The 21,816-nt window shown below is 36.5% G+C and overlaps 1 protein-coding gene across 2 annotated transcripts in view; it reads left to right on the forward strand.

Annotated features, from left to right (window-relative positions):
- The window catches only part of HSD17B4 (hydroxysteroid 17-beta dehydrogenase 4), a 63,169-nt gene that overhangs the window by 13,750 nt on the left and 27,603 nt on the right, over positions 1 to 21,816 (forward strand). For both annotated transcript variants that reach the window (XM_039730923.1, XM_039730932.1), the window contains exons 9-17: positions 1,627 to 1,718; positions 2,306 to 2,330; positions 3,963 to 4,091; positions 9,868 to 9,974; positions 10,626 to 10,859; positions 11,275 to 11,326; positions 12,650 to 12,721; positions 14,221 to 14,324; positions 16,929 to 16,994. In XM_039730923.1, the coding sequence (XP_039586857.1) occupies positions 1,627 to 1,718; positions 2,306 to 2,330; positions 3,963 to 4,091; positions 9,868 to 9,974; positions 10,626 to 10,859; positions 11,275 to 11,326; positions 12,650 to 12,721; positions 14,221 to 14,324; positions 16,929 to 16,994 (881 nt within the window). The remainder of the gene's footprint in view (positions 1 to 1,626; positions 1,719 to 2,305; positions 2,331 to 3,962; positions 4,092 to 9,867; positions 9,975 to 10,625; positions 10,860 to 11,274; positions 11,327 to 12,649; positions 12,722 to 14,220; positions 14,325 to 16,928; positions 16,995 to 21,816) is intronic.

Here is a 21,816-nt window from a genome sequence, read left to right on the forward strand (position 1 = left end):
GCACAGATCGAATGTTTGATTTTGTTTGACTGAAGTAGCCTGGTTTAGGTCAAAATAATCCAGGAGGTCATGGCTCCAGCAATCTTGTAAGTTCTAAGTTCCAGGATTTAATGGAATTGTTTATAGGAGATCTAAACACATGAAGCATGCAACGTAAAATGGATTACAGTAGCTGGCAAGTCTGAAGATATTTAATCTACATAGGATGATAAAAAATACCGCAGAATTTTCTTTCTTAGTCATTTTAAGGAGAGTAAGATCCTTTGTAAGTATCTCTCTGTAAGATACTTACAGCTCTGATGATTTATTTCTTATCTTGTTCATTCTATCCCTATCCAGTTTTTCAAGTACTCCTAAAAGATTTGAACACCAAAACTTAAAATCATTTTCAGTGGTCATCAAATTATCCTTGTTAATCTTAGTCAGGACTTTCCTATTTGTCTTCAGATGTCTGCAGGCACCTATGCTTTTTCATTGCCATACATTGTTATTTATGTTCAACTTCACCCATATATTCTTGTTCTTGCTAAGAACTCTTAAATGCAGTTTGCATCTTTTGTGTGGTTGTTTTTGGTTTTTTTTTTTTAACTTCCAGTACCTATTTTTAAATTATTTTAGGAGTGGATTACAAACATTAATGATAATGGCATAGGGCTAGATTTTAAGACTAAATTATATGTGGCATAAAGTAGAATACTTTGGAAAAACCTAAGGGGTTTGCTGTGCGCTTACAACATGCCATATTAAATGGAATTCAACTTTCTTCTACTTTTATGGAACTTCTGAAAATGAACTTCTTTTTACCTTAGTTTTTGCTATTAAAGAAGTACTTGTAATAATAAGCTTTTCTAGCTCTTCATCTGGGAAAATCTGGCTACAGTTGAAAATGCTTGATGACCTTTAGCTGAGGAACAGCTGTATATCTATTTACTGCTGTTGAAAAAATAATATTCTAAATGCTGAAAAAGGACATTAATCAAAGTTAATATTCAGACAGTGGATAGAATATGTGATAAGAACTGCCTGGACAACCACACTGTTCCATTACAGTGTCTCAAATTTCAGATAGCTTTCTTTTGTCCTTTATGTCGATGAAAATCCCAAAATAGGATTGATATGTAAATTTAGCAGGGTGATAATTCTCTACATCGTTTGGAAAATCAGCATTTCCAAATGAGATCATTCTTAAACAATCAGCCACCGCAGTTATTTCCGTAATGTCTTGTCTATATAGTTGACTAGCATACTAAAAGGAAAATTGCTCAGGTACGTCTCTGTCAGGATTATGTATAGCTATCTTATCCTTACTTCAGGCTGCCTGTCAGGTGGAAAGGTTATCTGGCTTTGCAGTCTGCATGTAGCAGTGTTCCCAACAGTTGAACAGTCTTTCATCTCTCTGGATGAGAAGCGATGTCATGGGCTTAGGCAGCATATATGTATCTCACTAGACGTTCATATTTATTGAACCTTCAAATGTTTCATTTACCTGGTCCTTTCTTTTAATTACAGAATACTATTGATAAAATTCTCCTGGTTCCGCTGTTCATAAGAGGGTGTTAGAAATACTCTATGCTTTCACCAAATTATTTAATCTATTTCATGTTTCCCCCCTCCGATTTCCTCTAGATCTGGTTGATGCTTTCAAACCAGAATATGTTGCTCCATTAGTAGTTTGGCTTTGCCACGAGAGCTGTGCTGAAAATGGCAGTCTGTTTGAGGTAATTTTTTTTTTTCCTTTCTTCTCCCTCCTTCCCTCCCTTTGCTCTTTCTCCCAAACTCAGTTGTTTTATCTTGTCCAGCCTTAAACTTTTTGCTGAAACTAAATTACCACGTGTGAACTACATACTCAGCATAGACAGAAGGCATATTGATCTGGTTGTACAGTATTTGATAAGTACTTCAGGCAGTCGCAGTTTAGTCAAGTTCTGTTCTGTGCTCAAAATGCTACTAATTTCATTGTTAAAATTCTTATTGTACTCTTTTAAGGTTGAAAAGATACCACAATTCAAAAGACATTTTTGTGCTCAAAGTTCTAACATACCAAGTAGCTTGCAGGAGGGAATAATTACTTAATTATGATATTCATTATAGGTATTGGATCAAACTGCTAACTCATATATTGATGGAAACTGTTCTATGTTGGTCACATTCAGGTGCTTAACTAAACTGTTAAAGACAACCAGCAGTAGTTCAGAAATTCTTAATATATTGAGTTTGTTCTGAAGTATGGTTTTGTTTCCCAGCATTACCAAAGCTTTGCTTTGTGACATGTCCTAAGCTGATTATATTCTTTCTTTCTTGGCAGGTCGGAGCTGGATGGATTGGAAAATGTAAGTATTTTATGTTGGAGGATTGATCTTGATTTGGAATTGACATCTAGACTGTGCAAATTTTCTTTAGACTTAATGTGTATGCTCAAGACATTTTTTACTCAGGCAAGAAGACGAATAAAAGCCTAGGGTTCTGAGGAAACTGCTTATATTTGGTAAAAGTTAAAACTTTTAACTTCATGTAGGAAAAACTGGTAACTTCAGTATGTGCATTGTTATGCTTTTGAACTGACAGTGACAGAAAATCTGCCTGAGAAAATTCAACTCTTGGATTATGGGCATAATTTGAAGTCAAATTTGTAGTGCTAAGTATACGTTGCTGTCTTTTCTTGATAACTTTAATTTTTCATGATGTAAAATACCACATGCTGATAAACAGGCATGTTTTTAATTTTTCATATTTTTCATTGCTTTCCACCATTACTTATGCTTCTAATAAAATACTAGTATGTAGGCATGTTAAGACAATTAGTCTTCTTGAATAACCAGTAGCTATGCTACCCATGTATTTTCCTTAGTGACTTCAGTAACTAACTTAAATACTAATTTAAGGAAAATTTGCAGGAAATAATGAGGACTTATGAGAAGAAAAAAATACTCTGTGTGTGAGATATCTTGGCTTTCTTCCGAAATCCATTGAACCTAGTACACGCACTGTTATGATCTGTACAACTTTTCAGCCTTCATGAGTATCAGAGGGTTGGAAGTAGCGCTGTTAATTCCGGAAGTCATTCTGCTTACTTTTAATTATTTTTTTCCATCTTGATAACCATTTTGTGCATTTCTAACTAACTGCAAGTGTTCTGTGTAGCTGGAATGGTGTTTCCAAGAGGTGTGGCAAACAGATGAAAAAGAAGCAGGATAGCAGCACAAAATGTTTTGTTGCCCTTCAGAAGCAGTTAGGTTTTAATACAGCTGAAAATCTGCACTTTGATCAAGAGAAAATAACATTTTTCATCATTATAATGGCTATGGTTGAAGTCACTGAAATGAAACCAGATTATTAATGAGGTACCAGTATGGTATGGTACCCATGTTCATTGCCTTCTGCTGTTTAATGGCAAAACCAACATGACTGGTTAAGTATTCGAATTACAATCCAGGAAGTCAGTGTCCTTGTGGAACTAATTTCACATTGGCTTTACCAATTTCTCTCAGGTTACAGTATTGAAGTGCAACTTCAGAGACTGTTTAGAGGTGCTGGCTACTGGTATTAAGGTTCTTTTACAGATAACAAGCAATTTTCACTTTTTCCCTGTAGTTTTCTATGCTTTCAGAAGATTCCTAAGCAGTAGTAGTCAAAGTCATGTCAGAAGAGAAAGTCTGTAGATAAATACTAGCTACAACTTCTCAGTAGACAGAATCCTAAAACTAGTGTTTCTGGGTAGAGTAAAAAGTCTGTTACAGCTTCAGTGAAACTTAAAACCAATGCTATTCCCTTTCTAAATGTTAGTTAAAGCAGTGAGCCCTTTTAGTCCAGCTGGAAGTTATACTGGTGAGTTACATTGGAGTATTTAAAACATTTCCCTTACTGTACCATCTTGAATGTAGTGGCCTAGAGGAAAGTTGTCTAAAGAAATTAAAAACTTCTTTGTTTGTTACTGGAACTCTCTGGTTGATGTTTCCCATTAGTGCGCTGGGAGCGATCCTTGGGTGCCATTGCCAGGGGAAAAAATCAGCCAATGACACCTGAAGCAGTGAGAGATAAATGGGACAAGGTGTGTGACTTTGATAATGCCAGCAAACCCAGAACCATCCAAGGTAAGGGAGACTTGTAAGTTGGGGCTATTCAGCGTGGGGAACAGAATGTTTTTGGGAGACCTTACTGTAGCCTTTCAGTACTTTATGGAGGCCTCTGAGAAAGATGGGAAAAGATGGGACAAATGTATACTGTTGCCATAGGACTAGGGGTTATGGCTTTAAACTAAAAGTGTATCAATTTAGATTGGATATAAGAAGGAACATTTTTGCAGTCGGGGTGGTGACACACTGGCATAAGTTGCCCAGAGGGGTGGTGGATGCCCCATGACTGGAAATACTCAAGGTCTGGTCAGACACGGCTCTCAACAAACTGATTTACTTGGAGTTGTCTCTATTCAGGAGTTAATGGAGGCTAGGACTAGCTGACCTCTAAAGGTCCCTTCCTATCCAAACTATGCTTTGGTTCTGTGTATGTGGATAGCTTGGGTACGCAAAGCTTAGAAGAGAATGATTTCTTTCAAACATTTGGTGAAACTTCAAAATCTACAGAACTAATGAATTTTCTTGTAAATGTGTTACATTAATCGTTTACTGTTTCAGTATGGTCAGATTTTTCTAAAGCAACTGCTGAGTTCTTGCATATAGCATTAAGACATTATTTATCATAACAGTTTCTAGAGAAGTGACATCATTGTCATTGGAAGCATTAGAGTCAGACTGATGACAGTGTTTTATTTGATTGCACCCACATGCAGACAGCATAGTAATAGAGAAATTGTTTTTTTCTTTTCAGTCTTGGAGTCTTGCTTTTTGGTGAACATTTCACTACATAAAAGCTCTGGTTAAATCATGGGATATATTACAGCAAAAAAGTTCTTACTGTGCCCTATGTTCTTGGGTCACATCACCCCCTTGGCTGGTGACTGAAATGATTTTCTCTTTCAATGCTTTGTTTACTTTTGTTGTTCCTTGCCAGCATTTAAGACGGCAGGGCAAAAGAGGGAAAAAGGCATCCGTGTATACAATGTCAGTTGCATTTCAAAGATAATTGAATGCGCAGTTGTTTTTTAAGCTGTTGGTTCTGAAATCCATTACGATATTTTGTTATAAATCTGAAAGATATGTTTTTAGATGCCTTTACTAGAACCAGAATAGTGCACAGTTTGTCCTTTCCCGTACATCTTGGCACACTGAGGAATATAACCATCCAAATGGTAGTTCTAGGTCACCTTACTGATCCTTATCTTACAGGTATCCTGTTTCCAAATGTATGCAAGTTTATACATGTTCTCTGTTGTGCTATGGAATGGTATTTATAAGAACATAATTCCAGCTTCATCACTTCTGATCTGTTCTAGGACCTGTCACATGCACTGTGTTACTTTTATAGGTTGCTAGCAGAAAGGTGTTGTAGATGGGGATTTCTTTTCAAAGTTGCTTCAATATTATATATGGTATTTCACATCTGCCAGTTGATGCTATGGGGAGGAAAAACTGAAGAAGATTTTGAACTTCAAGTAAAAGTGCTTACAATACAATATGGCAGGAAATCATAAATGTTATATTGGCATGGATATTCCTTGCCTTCTGTTATGAACTTAGTCAAGATACAGCTTTTTCCTTCCAGTGCCATCAAGCCACAGATACTGAATAAAAACTTGTGCATTAGTTGTTGTATTGTGTATTTGTGAAAACCAGCATAAGGGTGGAGGAAAATTCTTGTTAGCTGAATAGAATTTTTAGTTCTATTAGAAGTTTCTATTGCTGTCAAATTCTCCTCTTTATTGCTTGAAGATATTTGACTGTGAAATAAAAGAAACTAATTAGAGTACTTGTAGTAAAGATTAAAGGTACAATACCTAACACCTGCAAGTTAAAACTCTTCCTGCAGATTTCCTTAATTTGAGTAGGATGATGTTGTGAAGAGCATTTGTGTACTAAGCATTAGGTTTGGTAGGAAAAAAAAACAAAAACAAAAAGGAATTAGATAAAGTATTTGCTTTTAATGTAGTAGAAAACTCTTGTAATCTGAGATGCTAATCTTATTTCTTGTTTTAGTAATACTGATAGGAGAGGCTTGACTTTATGACTTTGTATTCTGTGCATAATGCAGAAAGACCAAATTAAGTGTGATGCAGAAGCTTCTGAATGTCTGGTGCAGGGTGCAGTAGGTCACAGTTGCATCATGCACTGCATGTTGGTGCAACTCCCAACTGTTTTCTCCTTGCCTTTGTAGTGTACTACTTGCTCTTGTGTCATTGTCCAATTTTACTATTGTGGAAATGGAATCGGACTGTGTTGTGGTAGAGGCAGAGGACAGCCATCCCTGTCTTGCAGGCTGTATACTGTACACAGCATTCTGTAGTTTCTCTTGCACAAGTTAGTGTGTTGTTCTGTTATTTAGGGAAGCAGAATTTATTGTGTCTGTGACATGGGTGAGGCACTCTGTCTCAAGCTTCTCTTTGATTGTGATAATATGAGCCAGTTTCAGGTTACTACAAGGTCTGTAATTGGCTATTAGAAATTTTTGTGCCTTTTTAATTCTCTTAGAAGGTATCTATTTACAGAAAATAACTTAAGTTTTCTCATTGTTTGACTTCTGGCACATCTTAAAAGCTTATGACTGACATAGAGCAAATTAATGTAAAACACATTGAAGGTGTATATGTATGCATACTTTGTGTGTATATGAAGAATCTGCATAAGAGAAGTGTTCCGGCTTCAGTGTCAGCTTTCCTTATATGTATTTTAAAAAGGTTTAAACACTTGTGGTGTTTCCTCTGTTGTTAAACGGATATGGTTCATATGCAATGTCCCCTTATTGGAAAATTAATACTTTTGGAAAGAGATGCCCTTTGTTGTGACTATCTTTAACCTTTGTTCTCCAGCTTAGTCTTTTCCCTTTGTCTGCTAATGATTTTCTGTCTAATAGCAGGCCATTCTGAGGTTGTGAACACTTAAGGTTTTAGAGTTCACTGATAGTCCAACAATTTAAAAAATATCCCTATACCAATAGTAAGATAATTGTGTTAATTAAAAAGTTTCCTACTGGGTTTGTTTCTGACAAAATTATACCCCTTGGTATAATTGTATATTTCTTGGGTCTTAAAAAAAAAGTTAGAAAGTTGGGAATTACCAACCTGTGAGCCTCAACTCTGTGTGTGGGAAGGTCACAGAGAACAGGGAGGTGATTTGAGACAGCCAGTACAGACTCACCAAGGTGAGTCCTGTCTGACCAACCCAATGGCCTTCTGTGATGGAGTGACTCCATCAATGAGTAAGGGAAGGCCTGTGAATATCAACTGCCTGAACTTGTCTAAGGCTTTTGACACAGCCCCCCATACCCCCATAACATTTGTATAAATTGCTGAATCTGATATTGCAGATGAACTGTTCAGTGATGGAGGTGTTGGTTGCGTGGTCAATGTCTCAATGTCCACATGGTAATCAGTAATGAACGGTGTCCCTCAGGGACCTGTATTGTGAACAGGACTGTGTAATAGCTTAATCAATGACGTAGACAAGGGATGGAGTACACCCTCTGCAAACTTGCTGAGGGTGCACTGAACTGAGGAGTGTGGTGACACACCTGAGGGATGTAATCCAGAGGGACCTGGACAAGCTTGAGGAGTGAGCTCATGGAAGCTTCATGAGCTTCAACAGTGCCAAGTGCAAGGTGTTGCACCTGGGCTGGGGCAAGCCCCAGTATCAATACAGGATGAAGGCATCTGAAACATCCCTGTGTAGAACAACTTGGAGATGCTAGTGGATGAAAAGTTGGACAAAAGCTGGCAATGCACACGTGCAGCCTGAAAAGTCAGTTATATCCCAGGGTGCATCAAAAGAAACATGTCCAGTAGGTTGTAGGAGTTGATTCTGCCCCACAGAGATCTCCTCTCCACTTGGGGTGCAACATCCAGCTCTGCAGTCTTTGGCACAGTTCTGGAGCAAGGCTAGAGGAGAGCCACAAAAATTATAAAAATGATGGAACTCCTCTTCTAAAGGGAAAGGCAGAGAGAGTTGAGCTTGCTCAGTCTGGAGAAGACTTCAGTGACACTTTTTTGTAGTCTTTCAGTACTTATCTTTTTGGAAGGGCCTGTTGCAATAGGATGAGAGGTAGTGACTTAAAACTAAGGCTTGATTTAGGTGAGCAAGAAGTTTTTTACAAAGGATGGTTAAACACTGGAAAGGGTTTTTCATAGACAGGTAGTAGATGTGCCATCCTGTAACATCCAAGGTCAGGTATGATGGGGCTCTGAGTTACATGATCTAGTTGAAGATGTATCTGATCATTGTAGGGGGTTGGACTTGATGACTTTAAGAGTCCTTTCCAACCGAAACTTCTAGGACTCTGTGATCTCCTTAGTGTTCAGCCAGACACTAGCCAAGTCACCAAGTTTATAGTCCACTCACATCATACATTCTGAAAGAAAGACTCCTTGCAGAGGAGATTACTTGTAAATTAATAATGGTGCAGAATACTACAATCTTTATACTGTTGGTCTTAATATTGACAAATAATTGTGTTAAATATGCATGTTGTTAATCTTTAGGTTTCACCATTAAAAGTGATCTTTATATTCCTGTATGTAAGTAGTTTATGGCCATGCTAAGTTGAGGAAACATTCAGGTTTGCTTGGAAGTCAAACCTGTGTTCTTCTGTAAAGATTTTAGGGCAATGTGAAACCTTCCTTTTGTTCATGCAGAAAAAGTAGAAACAGTCTGTTACTTCTCCCAACAGCTCTGTATTGCTTTTCTTTTATTCATTTAATGAATGAACAAAGGGATAAAAGAGATTACCATTTAAAAGGTTCTTAAAAATTAGAAATCTTGTTTTGCACATTTTCATATTATATAAGTGTCATAACCTCATGTCATATTGTGACAGAGCTTGTATCCAAAGAGCAAGCTTGTCTTTGGCAGAAGAGGTGACAACATATGTTTGTTTCTCAGATGTTCCTTTTCTTCACAAGATTCAGGCCACAAACAAATGTTATGATGATTCTGGCAGTGAGACTGGTAAGCAAGAGATAGTTTAGGAAAACAGGATGCTGCAAGAGGGCGTGCAGTTCACCTTGCAGGCTGTTTAGAGCAGTGCTGTGTGATAGAGCAGCATTGTCTTAATGCAAGTAGAAGTGCAAGTCAGTATGAGCACAGGGGTTTTGAAGTGGAGGGGAGTGACTCTGCATTAACGTAGTCAAGAAATGATTTTGCACTTCTCTGATTTAAACACATTTTTATTTTTCTGTGCGAGATTCTAATCACCTTTTATTTGATTCCTTCTAATATTTAATGTTGATTTTAGCCCTATTAAGCTTCAAGGAACAAGTTGTTCTTGATGGCCTACCGTGACCATAGCTGAATTCAGCCATGCATCATCACTTTTATCATTGTTCAGTCTCAGACTTTTTTTTTCTATCTGTCTGGTTCAGGAAAGAAGGTAGCAGTCAGGGGATGAGACCTGTGACTTGTATTGCAAATAATTCCCCTAAGAGTATCAGTCATAATTTTCAGATATTTGTTTCTCAGACAGTTGAAACATACAGCACTCATTATCTTCTCCTTGACACATTGAGATAAGTGTCATGGTTGACTGGTGGGTGCAGAACTGATGGAACCTGTGTAGAAATCACTTTTCCTCTACTTTTGTGTGCATGCTTGTAAAATGCAGCACCATGCTCAATTTGCAGATGTATATTTACTGTGTTTGAAGGTGAACTGAGAAATACCAGGCTATATCTCCTTTGCTGATTGATATGTGTGTTTTGTGTCTGTAACTGGAGTATGTCATGTGTGGTTATCTAAAAGTGAGTTTTTTTTCAATTCCTTTCTCTAGAGTCCATAAGTGTATTGAGTGATGCTCTAAGTCAGATAGAATCTCAAGGGAATGTTTCTATGAATTCAACAAGCTCTGGATCAGTGGTCTCTTCTTCTGTTGACACAGTAAGTACATCTGTCTACCAGATACACTCAAAGCTGGGTGAAAACATTGAGCAGAGAGACCAGTGTTGCTGCCCAACTTGTACTCTGGTTTGCTGTCTGCAAAAAGAAAGGTGGGGTTTAAAATGTGAAGCAAGGAGGCAGAATGAAAAATGTCTCCAGACTCCAGTCTCTATTCTTCCTGTTGATGATAGGAATCTAAGCGCTTGTAAGTTCTGTTACGTGTCTCTAATTAGAGTATTTTTCAGAAAAGTGACAGAGCTTGGGTGTTGTTGGGCAGTGTCATTTTGCTCTGGCTCCTTCTCTATAGAAAATTTTTCCTCGTTTCAGTCTTATTATGGTGTTAGTTATTTCAATTGTGGTTTGTTTTTGGAAAAATCTTATGCACTGCTGGGAGTGCAGCTGTATGAAGTTATGCCAGTTATACTTGAGGTAGATTGCTTGAAGCAAGGTATAATGCCTTGCATTTGGGTTACTTGTATTGCAATGAATGCATTAATATTTTATGGTGTATTTATTCCTCATACTTTATGTGTACATGTGACTGTAAAGAAAATTCTCAGGCATCAGGTTTGATAGAAGAATTACACAAAGAATGCAAGTTCAGTGTTAACTGGTTTTGATTTTTACTTGATGCTGGCTTCTTATTTCCAGGCAAGCATTGTTGGCCGTAAATTGGGTACCAACGTGTATAAATACACTCACTTGGAGCCTATTCTGTATGCACTTGGTGTGGGAATGTCAACTAAGGATCCAGACCACCTAAAATTTCTCTTTGAAGGAAGTGAAGAATTCTGCTGTTTACCCAGTTTTGGAGTAATTCCTGCTCAGACATCGATGTTTGATGGTGTTCCTTCTCTTTCAGGACTAAATATTGATCTTGCAAGGGTATGGAAGAGTAAAGTACTTAATTTTGCTTGTGAGTCATATAACTGAAAGGTGACTTCAGTTAGTATTTTTGTAATATTGTTAAGTTCCTTTTGTTCTAGAAATTAAAAATTCAGTGGTTTGAATTCTTACATCCTAAAAAATTATTCATTTACTTCACTTGTATAATGCATCTTCCTATGATGAGATGTACGATGAATTTGATGTTCAGTTTTACTTTGTGTTCACTATTTTTAAACCATAAAAGCTCAAAACTTTATTTGAAAACATTTTGGGGATGAAGTTAGAAAAACAAAATAATAAAACGGGGTTTTTAAAAATTTGTTTGCTCTGGACACTTTCTAAAATAGCTGTGTATTGACTTGGGGGAAGGTATCTGTTGATTGTTATTACAACACTGTCTTTCTCTACATAGATGCTGCATGGTGAGCAATATCTGGAGCTTTATAAACCATTACCAACCTCAGGTCAGTCCGTCTGTGTTGTTGATGTGTTTTTCACTATGACAGCAGTTCCTGTAGCCATGTTGTAAATGGAAATAGCAGAGCTTTGTTTCAAACTGCAGTAGTGCGTATCGTTTTTACTAGGAGTGGGGGAAAAGAGAGGCAACCTGTTGTGTTCTTGAAGGAATTCTGAAACTGTGTTTTTGAGATCAGGTATTGCTTTTCTACAGTATACTTAGTAAAGTATGCATCATCTTTGATACAATAAGCAAATATACTCCATAGCTATGGATTATTCATCTAATTTGATACTACCAAAACTTTAAAATATTTCAATAAAGTGGTATCATAAAACTTTTGGGATGTTTACCTAGGAATTTTTTAACATTGATTGTGTCGGTGTGCCTGTAAGAGGATAAGATTTAAATTATGTATGTAAAAACCAAATGGATATCCTGATGAGGAAGCTAATAACAAATACTTTTCTTCCTGTCAAAATTCTCAAGGCATTAGTTACTGCAGTAGCAATTTCTTTTCAGAGATGGCTGATTTTTCCCAGATTACAGTATCTGAGAGATACTTGTTACATTAATTCAGATTAATGTGACGTGTCTGGATATGCATGTGTCTGGATTTCCTCATTGGTAGTTTGTAAAAACCAAGTTTTTGAGATTGTAACAAAAAAAAAATTGCAAGCTGTAAGTAAATAGCAGAATTTTTTGTTGAAACAAAAAATTATCTGAAAACTATATTTAATACAAAGAAGTCTGATGATTAGTAATGGATTGCCAGGACTTTATAAAGGTTTTTGGTTTTGCATTCTAGAGGCTGATTTGTATACACATGTGTCTCTAAAGCAGTAATCTCTATGACAAACGTCAGGGACCCCTGTGCACAGGCTCTGAGCTGAACTTCTGTAGGACTGTGGTTGCCTCAGTCCTCCTGAAATCTATGGACAAGCCTTAAATGATTGGGGCTATCTTTGAAGATAGCAATATGTTTGAAACTAAATAGAGATGTGTTTAGCTCTGAATACATGAACGGTAGCAAAATTCTATTTTAAAAAGACCCCAAAAGTTATTAAAATACCCCCGAGCAAAACAACACTCAGATATTCAAACCAAGACTTGCAAAGATTCCCAGACACTGTTGTTATCGTCAGGACGATTGTAATTAATCTGACTTTTACAATGCTTACGATGATGTTGATAATAACAGCAACAATAATGATAGTAGTAGCTAAGGAAGTTAGTAACTAGGATAATTAGTAAGAAGGAATAAAGAGTGATCTGTGGGCTTTGTTCCTGAAGCAAAACCTTACAATGTGTCCATGTTCTATTCTTACAGGAGAATTAAGGTCAGTTGCAACTGTTGCTGATATTCTGGACAAAGGATCAGGAGCAGTCTTGCTAATAGATGGTAAAATGTTTTATGGCTTTTGATGGGGGTGCAGTTATATTTATGAGGCTTCATTTTTAACTAGCTATACCAATAACTGCCAGCCCTTCCACGCAGAAGACTTTTAGCTTATTAAATCTCAGTGAGATGTGGCTGTGTAATTGTTCTTGGTCAGTTAACCTACTGAATTAGAAACACTTCTTTCCTGTGTAGGTAGAACAATGCACTATGCAAACAGATCAAAGTGTAATTGTTCTTGAGTAGTTAGCGTGCTGAAATAAGAACACTTTATTCCTGTGTAGGTAGAATAATGCAGTATGAAAACAGATCAAAGTTCTTAACAATAATAATACTTTCTCCTGCCTGAAGGTAGCCAGTTTATATTCCACCACCCCACAGGAAGGGGCATGTGTCTGCATGTTTGCATGTGTTTTGTGGGTGGTTTTGCAAAGGTTAATCATATCATCATATTATGTAGAGCCATCTGCAAAGCATCCATCTTTAAGAGCATGTCCTGCATTCCTTTTTTATGTCTGCATTATTTTATTCTAAACGAAACCCATTTGCTTCCTTTTAGATCCAAGTTAGAGGATAAGAATGTCTCCACAAATTGATAACTTGCAGTTTTCAGACTCTTACTCTCATTAGGTGTGATTATGCCAAGGTCCTTTGGGAAATTAGACTGAAAGAGTAGGTTTACAGACTCTGAATCTCTAAATGCTGTTGACCTTTTGTTCCTTCAGTGGTCAGATAAAATTGTAAAAGGTTTTTTACTGACCAATCCTCATAGCTGTGTTTTGTTTTCATACAGGGCTAACATGAAGCCTGTCTATTCCTGCAATATGCAAAAGTTCTTTTTTGTGAGCAGAGTCTCTGGTTTTTAAATTTCTTTTAGAACTGGAAATGAACAATATTAACAAACCAGTTCCGTGAATTCCAGTCTGACATGTAAAGGAGTAAAATACCTATGAACCACAATAGGAAGCTGAATCTCAGTTCATTGTAAGAAGTCTAACTTTTTCAAAAGCAGAAACAGGTGACCTTAATCTGGAACTCTTCTCATACAAGTTGCTAGTACCACTTTTTGTAAGAGTTTATAGTCTACTTAACACACTGGGTATTCTCAGTAGCTTTTAATACATCATATTTTGTGGTACAATTCTATATTTAAATAAATGAATGCAGTCTGAGATGCTGAGATAAATCTGATTTCAGTTCTGTGTTGTCAAATGTTTTTAGCACCTTGAATGTTGTCACAATTTTTTAATTTAATAGCTCATTTTTTAATTTTAATGCTTTCAAATAGATCTAGTTAATTATATTATTTCAAACATATCATTACTCTTCCCTACTAGGAAAGTGACTTGCAACAGTGCAGTGTGAAAGTGTGACCACTGTCAGTTGTTAAAATGAGCTTGGTAAAATTTCCATCTCAACTTGTCTCTTGTAACAACACATGCTAGTTGTATGAAAAAGGAGATTGAGGACAATATATGACCTTCCTCTTCTTTGTCTTTCAGTGAATACCTATTGTGGAAAGGACCTCGTGTGTTATAATCAGTTCTCTTTGTTTTTTGTTGGAGCTGGAGGATTTGGTGGAAAACGAACATCAGAAAAGGCCAAGGTAAATCCACACATAAACGTATTTAAAAAAAACAAACCACCAAACACATAAAGAGTTCTGTCAGCACTGCAAGAAAAATATTAGGTATAAGAAGTAGGAAGTATAAACTAGCATTTAAGCAGTGTGGCTGAGCAAATTCAGATGGAATTTAAATACTTCTGTTCTCTGCAGAGCCCAAGTGAAAAGGTACTGTTCAGGTCTTGGGAAACCAGTGTTTTGGTTTTGAGAGTTAGAGAGAAAAGTGAGTTGATAAACATTACACAGACTAAATATTCCTACACTGAAATATTTGAAATGGTAGAATATCCTAATGGAAAGCAGTACTAGGGTTGAGCTTGCAGTTTCTAGAAAAGATCTCTAGGTGTAGCTCTTTCTAAATCTATGTGTTTGTATGGAAGAGGCTTAGAAACCATCAAGAGGAAAAGAAAAGTAGCATTATAGTTTGGAGCTGAACTTTACTGTTTTCAGAGTTAGTAAGTAGCAAACATTGTCACATGAACACAGAGTGTGTATTTCAAAATGCTTGGAGGTAGCTATTTGGGTACCTGACATTGTCCCCTTCAATGCTGTGTTTGAGGGCAGTGTCAGCTGTGACTACATGTTGTTATTGTGAACTAGAGCACTAAGGCACTACAGCAATAAGAGGATGTTAAGCTCAGTAATTTTGAACATTAATGATGAAATACCTATGTTTCATGTATCTGATGTTCTTTGGGATTTTTAGATGTAAACTTACAGGTTTTTTTAATTAAACCTGTATCAATTATATAGAAGTTTTACGATATGTAAACTTTACAAATCAGGTACTGAAATTCCTGCTGCTTTAAAGAGCCTCTCTATAGTATAAAAAATTCACAGGAGATTGTTGTAGGCAGTGTATTGAGGTCTTTGAAGGAGCCCTTAATTGTTCTGCAATCAGATTTTATAAGCAGTGCATGTAAAAAAACCGTGGTTCAAGGCTAACCTATTGTGATGACATCCAAAAGTCCAGTTAAACATTGCACTTCAGGCAACTGCAATTTCTTCACTCTATTTAGTGAAGTGTGAGAATGTTATATACATTATTTTACATTTTAACATTTGAAGAATACCTGTTTCAGGCAGCTCCTTCCCATGATTAAAAAAAATCCCTCAAATATAGTCTCATTAAGACAAAAATACAGCAATTTCAACACAGACATCAGCATGCAGGAGGCCAGTTTTCCATTGGTGGATTTTCCTGCTTTTTCTTTGCAGACCTTCCCAATTAAAAGAGTTTCATGCCCCTCTGTGCAAAAAGAGGGGCTGAACAAGACATATGTTGTAGTGTGTCTTTTTGTCATGTAACACTTTTATTGTATTTGAAAATTGTATTGCAAGTCAAGAGGAGCAGATTTCCAAGTAGAGGTCTTGGGTGTGTTGTGTAAGTCATGTGTCTCCTCTTGAGTTGAGGGTTTCTTGACCTGTGGTAGAGGGGTTTTGTTGATTATTCACTTTGGCTGGTTTTAATGACTCAGTAGGTTAAGCTGAATTTCTTTAAACGAGCCAATCGATTGGCAAATCATGCTTGTTTTGAGAGCATGTTTAGGTAATGTTCTCGTTATCAAGCTCATTGTGTAGGTCCCTGTGATTCTCCGAAGTGACAAGAGGAGTGCTGTTATCAAGTCTTCTGCCCAAGAAGTGGTCTTGCTCTGTGTTAATGAGTAGGGGAGAGCCTTTGCTTTTATTAGACATGAAACTACAAAGCACTTGATTTCTTTTTATTTCTCTTTCCTTTGGAAAAGACCTTACACAAATTAAGATAAGTGAAATTATTACAGGTGAGAATCAATTTGCTTCATTTCATTTTAGAGCTTATGCTAGTTTCTTTCTGGACTTTTCTGTTTGTTTTGAAAATACAAGGAGTAGAGGAGAAAAACTTATTTCAGCTACTTTAAGAGCTTGGATTGATTATGGTGTACTTTATGGTTGTCATGGTATAGAATGTTCTCTTTCAGTCTGTTGGTAAGATTATGTCTTCAAAATGGAACAGTGAAGCTGTAGATTGCACTAGGAACAGCTTTTTTTCAGTAAAGTGGGGCTTAATATGCAGCATGTAATTGCAAAAAAAAAAAGGTAAAAGAAAAAAGTGTAAAACAAAAAGGCGCTGGAAGCTCCTAAAGGGTGAAAAATAATGAAACAGATTCCACAGGTGAGGTAGTAAATAATTTTGTTCTTCATTGTGCCTTTAAAAATATTATTTTAAAAGCTTCATTTTTGTTTATGTGTTCCAAAGCATTTTACTATTCTGTGAGACAACTTCTTTTTTTTGAGTGAATAATTTTTGCTTGGCTTTTTTTGAATAATTTGGAAAAAATGTTATCAGACACATCAGGTGAATCATGTAGCTGCAGGCAGGATCTGATGCCTCAGAATCAGTATCTTTGTAAGGCTAACCTTGATAAGTGATGTTTTCTGTACTAAGTATCTTTTTCTATTTATCTGTAAATGTAGAAAGGCTAGGAGGAAGCGTACCAATTTGGCAAATATTTTTTCTTTTTATACATAACTGGTATATTCTGGCATTAGGTATAGATAAAAGATTTCTGCTGTGAAATACTAATAATACTAATATTTGTGCTTTAGTTAACAGCAGTTCCACCAAAGAGACCCCCTGATGCTGTAATTTCTGATGTTACAACAGCTGATCAGGTAAAGCTTTGTGTTCTTTAGAAGTAGAAATCTTTGTTTTGTTTGGAGAAAGGAGTGTTAAATAGTGTTAAGTAATAGTTTAGTATTTCTGATATACCTCAGGAATTTATACTTGCTTATTTATGTTTATTTGTGTGTGTATGTGTGTGTATGTATGTGTAAAGCTGAAATTTCTTCTAGCTTATGACATTGTGTTCAATGTACTGTGTGAACTATTATTTTCTTAAGACTTACGAAATTTTATAATAGTTTATTACAAATTTTGTATAAAAGAATGAGATGAATGTTTGTACAGGTTCAGGCTTCCTGAAATTTACACCATATAGTGCAAACAAACACATTGTGACCCAAAAAGAAAAAAAAAGGGAATTGCTTGTGACTTACAGTTTTGAAAAAGTTAAATTTGTGTAATAGGAGGAGTCAAGGGAAACCTAAAATACTGACAGACACTGTCCAAATATGTTTCTATTTGTCCACATTCCCACTGGTTCACAGATATCTGCTTTCCCCAGGCAGAAACCTGTGCAAAGAAATATAACTTCCTCTCAAGGTAAACCTGCAGGTGTCAGACAAAGAAGAAGGGAAAGTCTGGAGCTACGAAGGTTAGGACACAGAGTGGTGTTTCCAAAATCAGCTCAGTCATGGCAGGTGGCTGTGGCTTTGGAAGATGGAATTAAAATGTTGAGCATTAGCTGAACTGTGGTAATTGCAATGTCTGCTTAGCCTCTCTGATTATATATGGAATAATTAAGTCTCATCCAGCTGATTCTTGTGCTTGAAGTCCAAGTTAGCCCTACCCATTTCAGCTGGGAAAGAGAGCCAAGATCAGCATTTTTGTTTACGTTACTGATGTACTGGCTGCTTCCTAAAATTCACAGCATTGGTCTAGGAGGTACAGGTGTCTTATTCTTCTTGATAGGCTTCATTGAAAATTGGCAAGGAGCAGGGAATGGTGAGGGAGTACTTTTCTCTGGGCAGGTGGCTAAATGTGGTGGAAGGTGCTTTCTAGCAGCTGACTCTTTATTAGGTGAGATACAGCATCTCTGAAGGTTCAGTATTTAGAAGTATTTATTTTGAATGTTGGAAAGATTCTCCACTGCATGATTATTTTGGAATTGATTCCAGGCTCATCAGTTTTCACATGGTATTTATGGTTGCCTTGTTCATATGGTAATTTTAGTTTCTGAGCCTTAAACCATATGTCTAGAATTGATATTGTGCACAAAATGCTTGAAGTTCATGAGATAAAAGATAGTAATGACACTATAACACACAAGTTGGAAACTTGCTATTGCAAAACTGATTCTTGGAAATAAAAAGTAGCAGAGCCACTTCACTTGCTTTTTTTAAAGATCTACTCTGACAGGTAGATATATAAAGAGAATTATTCTCTGGTTCGAAATTAGAGGAGCCACAGCCAGTGGATTTGATAATCACTTGATAATCACAAGAAGGCTTCTGTACCAAATAAATTCAGTAGCATTTGTATTTCAGTAATGATGACAGAATGGGTGTACAGGAGCAGGGAACGTGTAGCACTCGGGAACTTTATGTACGGATACAGACTTTCATGGGAAGGACAGCTTGGGAAAATATTTTACATTTACCAAGATTTTACATTTATCTGTCTGTGGAATGACACATAACTGCCCAAAATCTTCTTTAAAAAATGGAAGCTGGCACACAAACTGCTTCAAAATTTCTGAATGTCTTAGTGTTTAAATGAAAAGCGTGTTAGCAGAAATGACTGTTGCCATTTAACTATTGAATTGATACAGAGTATAAAACAGACTGGAAGAGTCAGTTTGAAGATGGCATTTGATTTAACTTAAACTGTACTTATGTCCAGTAATGTTTGTGACACTCAGTTTTTATGTTACCATAATTACCTGGCTAAACTGTTCTTCATAATTAGCATTGTTTCCTTTTTCATATTATAATCATGTAATAAACCATCTGATAAATAGACTTATATGCATAATTTAGAGATGTTTAAACACCTGTCTTTCACTGAAGATAATGACTGTGGTTACCTTGAAAATTTATTCAGTTCTAACTCTACTGCAGTGGTTTTTTTTTAAGAGGAAGAAAGTTGCAGACCAGATGAAGCACTGCATAGTGAGGAGGACACTGGGAATGGGGGGGCTAAATAACTATTTCTGCCCACTACCGTGTATTCAGCAGAAGAAAGGGTGCCTATAGTTCCTTGACAGATTTTTGTGCTGTGTGACTGTTGACTGAACAAAGTAATTCTTTTGGTTAGTGGTATCAAAAACTAATAGTAAGAGGTATAATACATGTTTATCTCTCTCAGATCTGTACCCATTTCTGAGAAGTTCTTTAAATTCCAGCAGTGCTTATGAATGAGTTGCAGTACCATGATGTAAGCTGCTTAAAGGTAAAAGTGGCTAAGAAAAATCTAGAAGGATCTGATCTTCTAAAAGCCTTGAAAGCTTAAAATTGCATCTTGCTGAAGAAGGACATAAAATTTTTCTTCTGTATTCATGAATTTTTCTGCAAAGAACTAGATGACAATTTTTGCATCTTGCCCTGTAGAGATGTGTGGTGGTATTTTTCTAGCTTGTTCTCTCTCTGTAACCTGAACTTCACTTTACTAGACACACTGCCATAAGTCTTTTGAATTAAATAGACCTTCTGACAGAAGATCAAGATGTCTAGAGGGTGTTTGACTATTAGCCATTAGCAAGGAATGTATCATTCAGTTTCAACCCTATAGGGAATATTTAATGTAGTTATACAGCTTTTGTCCTGACAGTTTTCAAACTGGGTGCTTAAATTAATCAATCAAGCTGATTTTGCTGAATGGTTGCTAATGCAATGAAAAATAACAGGCAGGCAATGACCTCTATCTCTGGAGAATTTTGTCTGCATATAGCTTTCACTCGCTTTCTAAATGTGTTTTCTTGGGAGCTCATTTTCTGACAATACACAAGGTAAGCTTCAGTGCTTATTTAAAGTGGATAATACCGTGACTAATACAAGTCACTTTTGAGGAAGCAAACAAGTAAGGTGTCGAATTTGTTGTGGGCTTTCTATGATTTGTTTGTTTGCTCATGGAAAAACGCAGTGTTCTGATATTCTAAAGTTTCCTTCCAAAAAACTGTTATCTGTCTTCAAGTATCAGAAATAATATTCAGAATACACAGTGTATTGACAACAGCGTAACAGTAGTGCACAGGATGAAATTTTTGACCGTGTAATTTCAGTTTTACTATTCTGTTGTCTTTCACCTTCCTCTGAAAGCTACCTGTTTTGTTTGCAGTATGGCAAAACTAAAGCTGTAGTATTTGGAGTTTGCAGGACTTACAAGTTTTTGTTTATGTCAGCTCATCTCAATAAAACATCTAGTAATTTTACAAAATATTTGTCAGTAGAAAAATTCTCTTTGCTTGCAACAGTATCATGTATTTCTCCAAAGCATTCTTCTACTCTGAATTCTGACTCTGTGTGCTTGTTACTTATATTAGTAGGGAGAAACAGACATGACAAAAAAGCAAAAAGGCACATTTAGGCAGGTTTTGACAAAACGTAGTGTCTCAGCCTGTAATGCTTTTGAACCAGCTGTGTGTACGTGCAACCGTGAACCCTTTAAGACTCTGCAGTGCTGTGTAGTGTGAGCTATCACATGTAGATTTCAGCTACAGCTACTTTTCCATGTAGTTTGGAGATCTCAAACACATGGTACTTCTGCTCTGACGCTTCCATGATCAGGCAGTTTGGCCATTCTTGCTTTCAAGAATTTTTGAATTCTTTAGAGCTGATGAAGCTGAGCCTAATACTGGTCAGTCAAAGGAGCTTATTTATATCCTGTCATTTTAAAGTTGCTTTTATTTTTTTTTAAAGTTTGCTTTTATTTTAAAGTTTATTTTATTTGGAAAACTATGATAGTGTGTTAAGTATTACAGATATCTCAAAAGATGAAAATTCCAAGTAAAGGTTGTGGTTTTGTAGTCTTAATCTGATTTGTGTGCAGTGTTTAATAATACAGTTTTCAGTGATGCTGGGGTGAATGGTGTGTTTGTTTCCCTCTTCTTCAGGAATGCCTTCCACATGTGAGGAAAAAGCTGTAGGCATCAACTGACACTGTGTAGGAAGTCAGTTTTCCTGTTACTTATTGCAACAAGTTACATTCTGAGTAGTAATGAGAGGAAAATTATCTCATGGTTAGAGACTGGTTGGAACTGCAGTTGTTTGGCAATGGATTTTCTGTACTTTGGTCTGTGGGCCACTGTCACCCACGTATCCCAAGCACTCAGGCATGGGTGCTTCTTTAATCGGTGACTGGTAGAGGAGGATTAGGCAATAGAATTTGGAAGGTGGGATTTGGGAGTAGGACTAGCTGGAGGATGTCTGAGCATCACAGGCTGAAATTGAAATCCACAGAGGCTGTGTTCTGAGCTTGTAGATCTCAGAACTGTAGATCAAAAATGTGAGGTGCTTAAAAAAGCTAGGCCTTCAAATTTTCCATTGGAGAGCTGGAATTTGTTTCTGCTGCTTGACAGTTACAACCTTTTCTCCTTGTAGTTTCTAACCTATAAAGCAAGAATGTTTATAAGTGTTTGAGGCAATGTAGTTGTACAGAGAATGTTTAAATGAGTGGCATACAGCATCAGATGGTAATTTTTCTGGATGTGATACAGTTAGCAGCATAAAAAAGAGACATATATATACACTATATAAGTGAATATTATTTACTCATTCAGAGATTTTGAGAGAGATTCAATAAATCATACCTAGACTAATCTAAAAACTATGTAAAACCTTTTGTTCCAGGTATAAATCTAGCATTGATTGACAGGTT

Source organism: Passer montanus, unplaced genomic scaffold (genome assembly GCF_014805655.1).
Source record: "Passer montanus isolate IOZ18808 unplaced genomic scaffold, ASM1480565v1 scaffold110, whole genome shotgun sequence".
In the NCBI taxonomy this organism is placed as follows: Eukaryota; Metazoa; Chordata; class Aves; order Passeriformes; family Passeridae; genus Passer; species Passer montanus.